Below are 14930 nucleotides of genomic sequence, written 5' to 3' on the forward strand. Positions count from 1 at the left end.
ACGAAATCAATTACATACTACTAAAAGCGAATCTGAAGGAAAACTTGGCAACATATTATTAAAAAAATTCCCGCTAAAATTACTTTATAAAAAAATCGTTATTATTATATACTACATCCGTTTCGTATTAGTTGCAACTTTGGAATATTTTATATCTCACAAATAATATCCAAAGTTGCAACTAATAAAAAACGGAGGTAGTAAAATAAAGATTGCATTTAGATTATGACTTTTTTTTAATATAAATTCTAAAATAAACTTTCTAAAATATCAACTTGCACATTTTAACTATAAATATTTTCTTTCACATGTTTTAATTGTTTTAATATATTTTATGCACTACTCGGTATTAATTTTTATATAATTATATTATTATCATAAATATTCAACAACCGTGCATGTGTAGAGGGTTTAACCTAGTGACTATTAAACATGGGTTCCAGCATGCCAAGGTTGCTTAATAGAATATCAGCCCTAACCTTAATCTTGTTGAAGTCTTTCATGTCAAAGCTCAATCTTAATCTTGTTTAGCGAAGAAATTCAGAATCTCACTTCCATTGAAAATCATTAAACCCCAATAAAACCCTAATGCCTACACCTTTCTGTTCCTTCTCTCTCAATTCTTCTATGATCCAAATTTGATTTTAATTTCATGTTGAAAAGGAGAAAATTGAAATGTCTGTACTCCTAAATTTAATTGAGCATCTTCAATTTTCATCAACTTAAATCAAATAGAAAAAAAAAAAAATCCAAGAAGAAAGAGGGCAATTAAAGATGAGTCAACCCTCAGTGATTCTTGCAACTGCTAGCTATGACCACACCATTCGATTTTGGGAGGCTCAAACTGGTAGATGCTATCGTAATATTCAATACCCAGATTCTGTAAGTCTTTTTTTTTTTTAATTGTAATTTTAATTAATTAATTAATTTGTTTTAATCTAATGTAGTTGAGAAATTTCTGGAATTAATCGTTGAATTACGTTGTATTATTTTCAATATTTGTGAAATGGTGTGAATAATTTGTATTTTGGTGAATATGTGTATATTAAATTTATGATGGGATGAATTTTGGTGTAAAGATGTGATCTTTTGTTGGTTTTACAGCAAGTTAATAGGCTTGAAATAACCCCAGATAAGCGATATTTGGCTGCAGCTGGGAATCCTCACATTCGATTGTTCGATATTAATTCGAGCAACCCTCAACCGGTAATATACCTTGATCAGAAGGTTTAATGCCATTGTGATTGTGTTTATGTGTGGGTGTTCTATGTTACCTGGACTTTGGAACCCATATCGGACAAGGGTATGTGCCCAAGTTTTAGACTCGGCTTGTTTATGAAAAATTTCGATTTTTTGGTGCAAAATGGATTGTGGAAGGGTCTGTACCCATGTAGGACTGTTGAGGTTCTAACACGGTTACTTGAGGTAAAATGAAGAGTCCAGGTGACATAGAGTGTTTGCAGGTGGGGGTGGAGGGGGGGGGGGGGGGGAGGTTGTGTTAGTTGCTTCGAATTGATGGTGTAGGATTGTATCTTTGTCATCAAAATGGCAGGTGATGAGTTATGATTCTCATACAAATAATGTTATGGCAGTTGGGTTTCCATCTAATGGAAATTGGATGTATTCCGGTTCTGAGGATGGTACAGTGAAGATATGGGACCTCAGGTAACAACATGAATACTTTTTTTTGTGATTCGTTACAATGAAGTTGATAAAGTAAAGACTAAAGACATTGAGTTACGATTTCAGAGCTCCAGGCTGTCAAAGGGAATATGAAAGTCGCGCTGCTGTGAACACTGTTGTCCTGCATCCAAACCAGGTTAATTTTAGGCTGTTGTTCTCAACTCTTTTATGCTTGATTTATCTGTAGTTTTGGGTAATTGATTCAATGTTGGACGATGGAGAATGACTTGTATTGACTTAGTGCATAATACCATTTGGTGGACTCTCTTAAGTCTTAACACCTTTTCTTAGAACTTATTATGGAAAATGAGCTAAGACTTTAATTATTCATGTTCGCTCTACATTAACAATAGTTCTGTTATTAAGTGGTGAACTGAATTTTCTTTTGGCTCCACCGTATCAAATGTTAAGTTAAGTTACAAATAGCATTTGCCAAATGGCTACATCTTAACGGATCACCAAATTTCACTTATTAGCTCATACGAAGTACTACCTCCATTTCTTATTATTTGCAACAAAATTTTTTTATGTCTCACAAATAATACCCTTTGTTGCAAGACAGAGGTAATATTTTTTTTTGGGTGGAAAAGTCATCTTTATACATAGTATTTAAAAAAAAAAAAATGTTCATAATTGTTGCTGGTTGGTTCCAGATTCAATGTTGTCTTCACGGTGATTTTGCAGACTGAACTAATATCAGGAGACCAGAATGGCAATATCCGGGTTTGGGATTTGACAGCAAATTCATGCAGCTGTGAATTGGTAGGTATTTAGTGTTGCTAACTGGTACACCAATATAATTTTTGAATAAGTGCTTACGCTTGGTTATTGAAAGAAGGTTTTGCTTGGTATAATTTTTATACTATAGTTTATACTCAAAGTTTTGGATTTATCTATCTGTGTTGAACACTTAGTGAATTTTTGTTCTCTTTCCTTACAATCCTTGAGTATTTGTCCTTGGTGAATCTTTCTTCTTAAATTATGGAGCAATTCTATTCTAGGGTACATGGTTTTACTCATTATGAATATCTTCTGTTTAGACCTCGGCATGCATTTTGTTTTTTAATTTCCAAACCAGCGGGCCTTTTATTTATATTTTGGTAACATATGAGATGAAATCGTAGTGTATGAGTGTATCAATCTCTTTTATACATTAGTTATTTTTAGCTTTTAAGGCCATTTAATTTTTCCAAAGGAAGGCAAAAGAATGAAGAATAACATAATGGGAAAGAATTGGAACCCCTAACTTACCCCATATGTTTTGGTTGCCTATAGTGGAGAGGAACATGTTTGAATCACCTTCTGTCGTGTTTGATAAAAAAAATATTGAAGGAAGAAAACACGAAAACATAGCTCAACAAAAATAGTTTGTGAGGCACTAATTTGATTATGGTCTTGTTTTGATATTCCATATTTGGCAGATTCTATGACTGCATCTGACCTAACCTTAAATGTTAAAGGCATTGTGACGTATGCTGTTGGCTTGAACCTTATGGGTTTTAAGAGTCATCTAAGGATAGAGAATGGTGGTATGTAAAGAAAAGTTTCTAAGATTCTTCCAAGGACATAGGGTAGGTGATTTATGATTATTATAGGGGCTTTTTGGCTCACAGATCTTTGGTTTTAGGTATGAGTTTGGAATCAAGCCCGTACTTAGTGTTTAATTAGAATTTTTTGCAAAAAAGTGATAAGCTCAACCTACAAGATTTGAAGCTCTCGAGTTCTCATACCCTAGGGAGTGAGGTGGGTTTATATCTAATCCCTATCCCTGAATCAACTTTTATTACTAAAAAAAAAGGAATTTCTTTTGTCCTCACCAAAACACTAAGGAATTTTTATTACGGTCTTTACGGATCCTAAGAGTCGGAGTCGGATCCTTTCTTCTCCTATTTCATCTTTCACTATTGTCATTCTTCCTCCCGTTGGGATAAACTGTATTTCCCCTCTTTGTGTAATCAAGATGGAAATATAACGATAATAAAAAAATAGAGAGCACAATAAATTTTTGTTAATGTGGAAAACCAAAAACCCGCGTGACTAGTAGTGCTAAACGTCCATTATTAATATTAGTAGGATTACTAGAAGACTTCACCTAATATGGATAGGGATGTCAACGAGTCGGATATAAACCTTTGCCCGCTTCTTTGCAACCCTAGTGCCAATTTCGTGATCTGCTCATCTGTTATTGAGGTTGTTAGTTCAAAAGCGAATATATCATTGAACTTTTTCCTTGTTTGTCTAGCCATTTCAAGCATATATGTTTATCTTTCTGGTTTTTGTTTTCCATGTCCAATGGATTCAAAGGTCTAACGCCAAAGTGTTTTGTCTAAGCTTGAATATCTTCTCCAACAGTTCAAAATTTTTACCTTCTTTCGGCCTGGACGTGTTCTAAAGCATTCCAACTGCAAAACAAAAAGTAGTAGTTGATAAACTATAAAGTAATTTTTTTTTTTGGTTATGTATCCTTCATTAGAGGGAATGAGTTTTGGAATATCTGTTCCTAAGCTGAAAAATTGTATCTTCCCTCTTTGTGTAATCTAAGATGGAAACAAAACAAGAACAACCAAAATAGGGAACACAAGAAGTATATGGGAAAGTGGAAAACCTAAAATGGTGAAACATCACAGGACTAGTAGTTCATACAAGAAGACTTCACCCCAAAAATAGATGGTATACAATTTCTCTAACTATACAATTGTGGAACACTAGAACACTTACTTACAATTTTCTCAAGCCTCTCACTTTTAACAGTGGCTTTCTTTGTCTCTTAAAGGTACCAAAATGCTTGTTGTAGATTAAATTGCCAAACCCCACTAAGGTTTCTCTATCCGTAGTTGTCTAAAATAAGTCCTAGATTGTTGCATACAAAGATGGAGAAAAGGTCCTAGCTACATTCACTAAATCACCTTTGTCGGTATTTTTTTACTGTGAGAATTTTGGTGAGCGAAGTCGATCACCAATAGTCAATCTTTTCACACACTATATGATTATCAAAGAGGAGAATTCAGAGGAGAGTATGAAGATCTGAAGAGGTAGAGGAGGGTAAAGGTTTGATTTTAGCAAAGTATGGAGAAGGTGGCTAATGTCATATGTGGAGGAAGCAGAAGTAAAAGTGGGAAGAGGGGAGGGGAGGGGAGAGAGAAATTGAGGGTTCTTTTATTTTATTTTATTTATTTATATAAAAAGTACAATATGGAATTATGAAATTTAATAACCAGACCTTATACCTGATGCCATATGCTGAACAAAACACCACCTATATCTATTTCTCTGACTACTAAGAAGCTAGGGAAAAGAAGTTGGTTAGAGTAACTCAAATTTGGATGAGAATGAGTAAAAAAAAATTGTTTGCTGTAACTAGAGAAAAGAGAACTTTATTTGATTTTTGAAATTTATATCTTTATCGTTCTTCATGAAATCTGAGGGTAGTGCAAAATGTGATCTGCCGATGCTTCCATCTCCATTCTATCGTTATCCTATTGTGTATGTCTCCACAAGTATGAGTATGTCAGGGTTAGTAAAGCATGGTTTTAACTGGCTCCAACAGATACATATCATAGTATGGATGTACTTTGTAGTTAGCACTTAGTTGGCATTTGCTTCTAAATACCAGAATGGGTGATTAAGGTATTTAAAAGATGCAACTAAACTAAAAATCTAAACTCCCAGGTACCAGAAGTGGATACTGCTGTAAGGTCTTTGACAGTGATGTTTGATGGAACCTTGGTAGTTGCTGCAAATAATAATGGAACTTGCTTTGTTTGGCGTTTGTTGAGCGGGACACAGGTGATTAAATCATTGATGAATCACTTTGTACCTTTTTTTTTTTTTTTGAGGAAGAATCTCTGTGTAACTTTGATGGTCTCTAACTTGGAATTTCTTCTATTGCAGACAATGACAAATTTTGAGCCACTTCACAGGCTTCAAGCGCACAAAGGATACATCCTTAAGTGCCTTCTTTCGCCTGAATATTGTGAACCCAATAGGTTTGTGTCCTCTGAGCAGTTCGTGTTTAATTTCTTACACATTCTCAAGGTGTTCCATGAGTATTGTTGCTTAATTTACTGCAAACAAATGTAGATATAAACAATATGTGTAAGCATTGGTGTGTGGCAAATGACATGTATTGGCTTGTAGGGTTACCCTTTGTATGATAAGTTTTTTGCTTTAGGTTTTTGATAATGTTTAACAATACACATGAATAGATATATATCCTTGATGGCTGTAGTTTAGGGATAGAAAAGGAGTAGGAATGAACTCATGCACCTAACTTGGTTTTAATTAAAATCTTGATGCTGTTACTTGGTAAGATTTTTCCAAATTGGTTTCATAGATAGATTCTCAAAGTTAATTCTAGATAAGCTGTTTATTTTAATTGATAGTTCACATAACCAAACAAGTCTAAAACTGGACTGGAATAATCAGGTCCCCGTTGCCAGTCCAAGTAATTCCTGGTTTCTGGTTCTGGTCCATTCCAATTCCGGTCTGGTCTGGTCCAGTTCTGGACCATTGCAGAGTCCTAGGTATAGCATTCATCTTTCAAAGGAATCAATAAATTTCCCTAAAAATTTCTGTGGTGCTCGACATACTTGAAAAAAAAAAGGGGGAGCAAGGGAGATGTAGAGAGTAAAAAGAACAAAGACTTGACTTGTATTCAAGAAAGTCGTGTGGGAAGTGGAGTAAAAGAGGAGGTAGAATTTTTTTGGGATGGCGATGTTAAGGAGAAAGTGGTTTCTTATAAGGCAAAAATATGGCCTAGTTACGTCATGGTACACCTGGTTCATGGGATTTTATTGTGTGCTCATTGTCTCATCTATATTGGTCTGCGACTCTTGTTTAAGGAACTTACCAAAGGAAATCCTTTGGTGGGAAATTGCTTTTATAATGAGTATGTTAAAGCTTGAGGAGGAAAGCAAGGGAGTTTGGTAGAGGAGAAACAGAGAAGAAAGAATCAGATTGTCAGTAAATGGAGGAGATTAGATAATAATTATAATGAATATTATTGAGAATTTATTTTAGCTTTTATCTTTCTAAGAATTCTATTTTGATATCTTCATATGCCCCTTGAACCAGAAACATGACCTCAAGAGTGTGTTCAAAGAAGAGAGAAAGGATAAGTGAGAGAAAGAGGTGGAGGGGGGGGGGGGAGTTTCGGTGTCAGTAGATGATAAAAAATATTACATTCAAGTGTCTTCTGGACAAGGGTCAGAACCATTGCTAATGAAATCAACAGAAAGTTGGTGAATGTTGAAAATTATTCATGAGGACTTGAGGAGGATGAGTATATTGATCAAACACCGAAGGACCGAACCCTAGGTTAAAAAGCTCTAATTCAGCTGTTCATACCTGTGAAAGATGATACAGTTGATGTGGAGGCCATGAAGCTAACAACTACAATACCTGTCCTAGAACATGGTAATCTAAAAGGGAAGGTGAACTAATTGTTTTGTAAGTCATTTTGTAAGCTAGACAAGATTTTACTGGAGGATGCTTTATGATATTTCAGCTAGAACTCCTTTTACACCCATGAAATTGATGGTTATGTATAAAATAACCAGTAAAATCAAGTGGAACACTTTTCTACTTATTTTGGCCTCAAATGTAAGATTTACCCTTTGGTAATAAAGCTTAGAGGACAACATGCCTATTGCAATTTTGGTGCAAAGGATATATCATATAGATAAATTTCATGATATTGGGGCATTGTTCTTTTAGGATTTGTTTTATTTTGGACATATAAAAATTAAAAGAGACTCCAAATTACTTAATATACTAAGAACAATGACAGCAATGGGGCCTTGTTCTTTTAGGATTTGTTTTATATTGGACATATAAAAATTAAAAGAGACTCCAAATTACTTAATATACTAAGAACAATGACAGCAATGGTGCAGTTGGTTAAGATTTATTTATATATTTTTTTTTCAATTTTTATTTTGCTGTAAGTTATAATGCATTTTGAGAAGGCTTGCTTACCTCTGCAATGAAGAGGGTAAGGAAGCACAGTTTGGCCCGTAGCTGCAATGCTACTATAGAGGAGGAGACAAGGCCAAGGAGGAGTTAGTAGAAGCAACAAGGCTTTTAACTAACATCTGACAATAATACCGAAGAGGATAACAAAATTCAAAGGGGTGTAGAGATATAATAAGAGATTATTAAGCAGGAGGGAAGCTGCACAAATGAATTAGGACCATGGGATATTGGAGACCATAGCCCTTAACGGTAACCACAGTACTTTAGTGGAGCTTCATAGTGCTGATTTTTTTCAAGGCCTGCAAAGAGCTGCATACAAACGGGAACATCATGTAAAATTCTCGCAGGAAGAAGGGCTGAGATGGTTGTGGCGAGTGTTAATGTGACATGGAATGTAGAGAGATAGAACATCAAAGTACTATTGGGATAAAAGTTTATTATGTTGACACGGAGCAAAAGGAAGGTGGAGACAGAAAATATTTTCCCAGTAACTGGAGCTTGATCCTTGAGTAGGTGCTTTCATAACTAAGTGGAGATGGAACCTCCTCTTGGTGATTGACTGTAAGCATGTTTGTGGGGTGACTAGTATACATGGGTTTGGCAAAAAAGGCTAATTGGCAGAATGATGTCATTGATCTAATTTCTAGCAATATATTTCAAAATAATCGCAGCACTTTTAGTTTTGCATAATTCATATACTATTAACCTCATAATTTAGGAAGGAAAAAGCAAATAAAATTCTTTTGTTTCAAGACACAAGACAAATGGCAATTGGCATTTACTCTATGACTACTTTCATTCACACTACAAAATACTATATTGCTGCTAATCTGGATTGTCTTCCTATTCCAATCTTTCTCAGCTTTGAAACTATAGGAATGTCGCAGATGTATCTTCTTGTTTATATTTATGTTCTCTGGCCTATCTGTTTTAATCCAAATCTGTTTTTCCTCTTCTGTGGTCAGCTATAAGCCCGAAATCCACTAACTTTTATCCCAATATTTGATCATTAATATCTATAGTTTTCTTTCATTAACAAGTATAAAAGCTATAAATCGAAAATACACTTGTAGTTGAAAAGAAAATTCCACTAATATTTTACAGCATAAGTTTTGTTATTATAATAATCAGGTTAAAGTAAAGCATGTGAATAGTGTAAAAGTGGAACAACTATCGAGCATATATTTTTTTTTATGCTGAGTGAATTTGTTCTACAGATACTTGGCAACTACATCATCTGATCATACGGTCAAGATATGGAATGTTGACAACCGTTTTACCTTGGAGAAAACTTTATCTGGTAATTATCTCTTTTAATGTTCGTATTTGATCTTATAGAGTGCTCAGTCTTGCCCATTAATCTTTCACCAATGGTTGTGCTTGATTTTTTCCAGGGCATGAACGGTGGGTGTGGGACTGTGTTTTTTCTGTAGATGGTGCCTACCTAATTACAGGTTAGTTGTCATAGCCATGGAAATATAAGTAGTTTGTTTTATTTGGATTGTTGATGGGCATTCTGCATAGAGAAGTCCTGCCTCATAGTACACATTTTTTGAGTGGATAGCTTATGGCCTTCATGTGAATGAGGATATAGTTTTTCGCAACTATTTCCCAGTTGTTGCCAAGATTTCTAATCTACTATGCCTAAGTTTTATGCTTTAAATTAAACTATTACAATCTTTTTCTGTGATTACAATTAAAGAGAGATGATTTTGCCAAAAAAGAGGTCAATGAGGACTGATTAATGCTGGACATAATTGGGCAGACTAATATTCCCCACCCCCCCTCCCCTAAAGACTAGTAGGCTAATATGCTTGGGTGGGGGTTTCTTTTCCTAAAGAATTAAGCTAAATTGCCAAAAATTTCCTTAACGATTATAGGCGTTACATGTGTACCATACCAAAGTAGGTTGTATCTTTCCCTTAAAAATTATAAATGTAGCATTTTTTTTTTAATTCTTTGATATAAGGTGTCATTACCGGTTGGAATGGTGGGCAATGATAAATTCTGATAATAATTATTGATTTTCATTGCAATTTGTAATGAGAGTCTTGGTTGGCTACCTCATATGATTTCATACTGCCTTTTAAAGCTGGTATGAACTTTCCTTGTTTACATATAAATTTTAAGCCATCACCACCGTTTATTCACCAACCAAACACGCCATAAGAAATTTCCCTCTTCGAGACATGTATATTGAAATTGAAATGGTTATAATATAGGGATGTTCAAACTTTTTCTAGATATTGAAGTTGTCTCATTATCATGGAAACCTGAAATAGAATTGTGATTTTAGAGGAGTAAATGAGAATGCCTATTTTTTTGAGTTAAAAGTATACACCCTCTTTCAAAGGTGTATGTTTTCCCGTATTTATGTATTCTGTGCCTGGATACTAAAACTGCAATGTTGATTTTGTTAGCTTCCTCGGATGGAAGTGCAAAGCTGTGGTCGATGTCAAGTGGTGAAGTCATCCAAACATATCAAGGGCATCACAAAGCTGTTGTTTGCTGTGCTCTAAATGATGGAGCTGAAGTGTCTTCTTCATAACCCTTTTACGTTAACTTCCCATTTTGTAACAAATAAGTTTGTTCCTAATCTTGGTGGTTGTATTTCGACTGATCTTCTTGTGTACATAGTTTTTCCTTTTCATAGATTGTCGTAGCATTGGAAAGGTGAGTTGAACTTTGATTTTCACATCCAAAAAAAAGGTGAGCTCTCTATTGAAAATAAACGCTCAGCCTTAAAACGTTCACTTTGTTTTCCTGCTTTTTTAGGTTAAGCTGCACAGAAAGGGGTTAGAGAAGCTTGTCGAACTCAAAGGAGTACTAATAACTTATGTACTACATGACTAAATTTTTTAATCATTAACCAATGCACCAAGTAATGAGATAGATGATTGACAATAATCAAAACAACACGACATGACTAGCAACATAGACAGTGAGAACTTCATAAATAAAAGGCAAATTACAACCTAAGACGCAAAAACAAAGAATATTGAGTACATAGACCCCATTAGGCTATCCTTCTGGTACACCCCATTTGGGGTTATGGGTGACGGCCAAGGTACCAAGCACAAAATCTGTGTGACGTGTGGTAGATGGTGACGACTGGCCTCAGAAAGTCTGATTGCACCGGGGGTACTACGGCTAACACCCTACATCCTCTGCAGTCCGTACCATGCGTTAGTCGATTAGTTGCTTAGGACTCCAGTGATAGTGGTTCATTATCGAATTAGCGACTCTGACTCAATATGGCTGTCCTCTTTATTAAGATCATCGAATTGTATTCCTATTTTGTAGTGAGTAGCATTTTGTCTTAAAGTTAATTTAGGCTTATTGCTATATGTTCGTTTATCCATTTTCTTTTTTCTTTTGTAACAGATCTCCAAGAAACATTAATACCTTAACAATACTATAATTTCATTCATTATATGAAAGTTAACAAATGCACAATATATAAGATGATCACAGGTTGATACTCCGTAATAACTAGCATAATACAATACAACTAGCAATGTGAACACACAAAGAAAGATGAGGACGTAAATATGAGCGCAGATACATCTGGCCTTACAATTGAGGTCCTAAATAACCACCGGAGTCAACAACAACAACAGTCAGCGCTAACATACCCACGGCCACCAAAACCGCCCATCTTTTTTACAACGTTTGGCCCCCGTCCCTGTGAGAGAAGGTGACGGGCCTCTGAAATGCTCGTGGCCAAAGCCAATAAGACGATAGCCAAGTAAATCATCACGTAGAGCTTGGTAGAAGTTGAAGTTGCCATTCTTGTATTACTTGGGCTCAAAACTTGACCTTTTTGTAAAAAAAATGTGTTGGGTTCTAAGAGACTTTGGCGCATATATTTATAGCTGCTCCTAGCAAGTAGCACATATAATTGAGCTTTATTTTAGGTACAGATGCTCCTAGCACGTAGTACATATGATGATTGAGCATGATTTAAGGCACATAAAATAGACTTTGGAAGTCATAATAATAAGGTAAATGTATATTTATACCACTATTAGTTAGACCTAACATACCTTGAGCAAGCGGGCGTCTCATCCCTAACCTAAGACTTGCTCTGGTATGGGGTGCCCTGTGGTTTCTAGCTTTTGCCAACTATGCCAAAGTTTTCTTTTTGAACGTACATTATAACACGTATAGCGTAAACAAGGTTTGCATTAACGTTGATTGAGCTACCATAAACTAATACGGAATACGACATTACATGTGACGGAAATCATGTTGTATTCCTTTGTTCCAAAATGATAATTCTATTTTGATTTTTCATGGCCAGTCTTTATAAAATTTAGGGAAACTAAAAATTCTCATTAATATATATTTTATATAAAAAAATAGTCATGTGAAATATTGTTAGATTCATTTTAAAGTGCAGTTTATAATATCAAAATTTATATTTTTTTATTAATATAAATCAAAGATATTGATTTATGTAACATTATTTTAGGATGGATAAAGTATTAATTAGACTCTGTTCACTTCACCTTAAAAAATTAATATTAATAAAAATAATTTTAGTTCTGTAAAAATTAGTTCAGTTTAGTGAAATTAATCTCGGTTCAGTAAAATTCAGTTTTTGTAAAGAAGCATTACAATAGAAAATCAGTAAAAATAATTTCAGTTCAGCAAAAATAATTTAAGTTTAGTAAAATTAATTTAAGTTCAGTAAAAAATAATTTAAGTTCAGCAAATATAATTTTGTTTCAGTAAAAATAATTTTAGTTTAGCAAAAATAGGATTAAGTGAACGGGGCCTTAGTAATGGCCAGTATACCGTGATTAGAGGCATTTGGTTCGCGGAGTATAGGTATGAGGTATGGGCCTGTGGGGTATGGGTTTAGAATGACTAAAACCCATACCATATACTTGGTTGTCAATGATATGGGGTTTAGAAACCTTGGGGGGGGGGGGGGGGAGATGGGTTTGACTCATTCTTTTTCCTTAAGTATCAAATCCATGGTATTAAATTATTAATGGGATGAGATTCCATTCCAAAATTGAACCAAACACGGTATCAAATTCCAACTCAATGCCACCCTAACCCCATTCCCAATTCCAAACCCATACCACTCTACTAAGTACTAACCAAATGCCCCATTATTTGTTTAATGTACGGAATATAGAACACATAATTGAGAAGAGGGAAGTAATGGGCCGTGCATGTGGGTACCTACCCTGTGTAAAAAATATGTTCGTATTGTAGTGGATCAAACACTTTTAGTAGAAAAAAAAATAGCTATCAAAATTTTGTACTAAATTCTCATGTATTGTACTTATTTCGTTTTTTTTTGTTACTTGCAAGATGCAACACTTTGATTTTTACATTATTTACATACTTTATTCTTTACTTTTATCAAATTTATATATATTACTAACTAAAAATATTAGCTATTGATGTGAATAACTTTCTTCTTTCAAAACAAGATGTCACGTGTTACAAACTTGTAGCCGGTAGCCCATATTTTTAATGATTCTATATAGTAGTATGGCATTTTAAGTAAATCTAATAAAAACATGATAATTGATAAATAAATTTTACTATAAATCTTATTTTGAACTCTTTAATGGAACAAAAACTATAAGTACACAAGAATTTTACTATAAAGCTTATATTGAACTCTTTTTAAAGTAAGTAAATGTGTGCTCCAAATTTGAGATGTACTTATCTTCTTGATGAATGATAAGTAAGTACATGTATCGAAGTATCTTCTTTTGAACTAAGATCATAGCCATGTACATTGATGTGTTGGATTTATTTTGTGTCATCATTAAATTATTATGAAATATATATCTAATAACTATTTTCAGAATTTTTTTTACATGTAATTATATACAAATTGTAGCGCTTAAATCCTTTCATTTGTAAGGAGTAATTTTATCCAATGATTAATAATTTAACCCCTAAATTTAAAAATAATAAAAATGGCAAAAAAAAAAAAGCCTCTTTTAAATATAATAAATTTACAAAAATAAATGGTTTCAAAAAAAATAAATAAATAATTTCTTCAATTAAAGTTAAAAAAAAAAAAAAACCATAAAAAAATTAACATCATCATCTGCTTTCTTCAATTCTACATGACATTGTAGAATAAACAGGCAGGTGTTGCTGTAACAACTTAAAGAAGAATTGCAAAATTGGAACACACATTTACAGTTAAATACATGGCTATGATCAACGTTCAAGAGAAACTGGATTAAATCAAGGTACAACATCGAAAATCTGATCTAATTACTCATGCAATCTTTTGTGATAGAAGTCCTAGATGATATGAGAAGTCATGAAATTTCAACAGAAAGAAGGAAAATGAAAAATACTTTAGGATTTTTGTGAAAATTAGAAATATCAATCAGAAATATTAAAATAATATTTATTAATTAAGGTCTATTTTTTGGAGGGAAAAAAACTACGTTTTGTTTGTGTCATTTACTTATTTATATCGTCTTTAATGCCTATGTTTTGTTTGTGTCATTTACTTATTTGGTAACATCTTTAATGCCTCTAAACATTAATATCTTTAACTATGCATTGTAAAAGTCTCTAGCCCTTTTATTAGTTATATTTTGACTTTTATTATCTTCATGCACATATGTGATCAGGTCACGAATATGTTCAATTAGATAATTGTAAAAATTTGATATCTATAAAATTCATCTCAGAAAAAGATAAATCATATCCAACAATATACGTGATATGAATTTAATTTTCATAACAGTGCATCCTTATGTTTTGTAAAACTTGACAGCAAATGTCAACATTTAACAATGAAAAAGGAGTGAAAAAGGAGAGAGAGGGATCATTCAACCACCTTTAGTGAATAATATGCATATAGTCATATGAAATTTTGTTCGATTTGTCTAGCTCATCAATGTTTATTTTTATAATAGTAATTTTTTTTTTTTTATAATTTTTACTCATACATAATTACAGATATGAAGTATTTTAATTATGCATTGGCATGCACCACAGTCAAGACGTAATCTAAAGTGAATGTAAAAAAATCACTAATTCTTGTATTTTGGCACATTACTTGTTATTTGAAAGGAAAATTTGATTTTAATAATCCAACCTTTGCGTAGTTTTGTTTTATTAATCCGACCTTTTGATTATTCCACAATAATCCAAGCTTTGGGGGGTGTCTTAGATTATCAGGCCAAAGTGACCTGCTACCTGTTTCTCAGGTAATTTTTATTTTCATTTTAAATTTTTTTGACAAAAAAAATAATTAAAAAAAAAAGTGAAACCCAGCC

At 33.5% G+C, this 14930-nt stretch overlaps 1 protein-coding gene across 1 annotated transcript; it reads left to right on the forward strand.

Moving 5' to 3' along the window:
* The first annotated feature begins 486 nt into the window (after nt 1-486).
* LOC145630981 (target of rapamycin complex subunit LST8-1-like) lies at nt 487-10407 on the forward strand. Its single transcript, XM_081683094.1, has 10 exons — nt 487-882; nt 1105-1206; nt 1553-1665; nt 1750-1819; nt 2368-2445; nt 5353-5469; nt 5575-5669; nt 8874-8956; nt 9051-9110; nt 10077-10407. The coding sequence occupies exons 1-10, from the start codon at nt 775-777 to the stop codon at nt 10202-10204; spliced, it is 954 nt and encodes a 317-aa protein (XP_081539220.1). The 5' UTR covers nt 487-774; the 3' UTR covers nt 10205-10407.
* The last annotated feature ends 4523 nt before the right edge of the window (nt 10408-14930 follow it).

The sequence above is a fragment of the Chenopodium album genome, chromosome 5 (assembly GCF_948465745.1).
Source record: "Chenopodium album chromosome 5, dcCheAlbu1.1, whole genome shotgun sequence".
NCBI lineage: Eukaryota > Viridiplantae > Streptophyta > Magnoliopsida > Caryophyllales > Amaranthaceae > Chenopodium > Chenopodium album.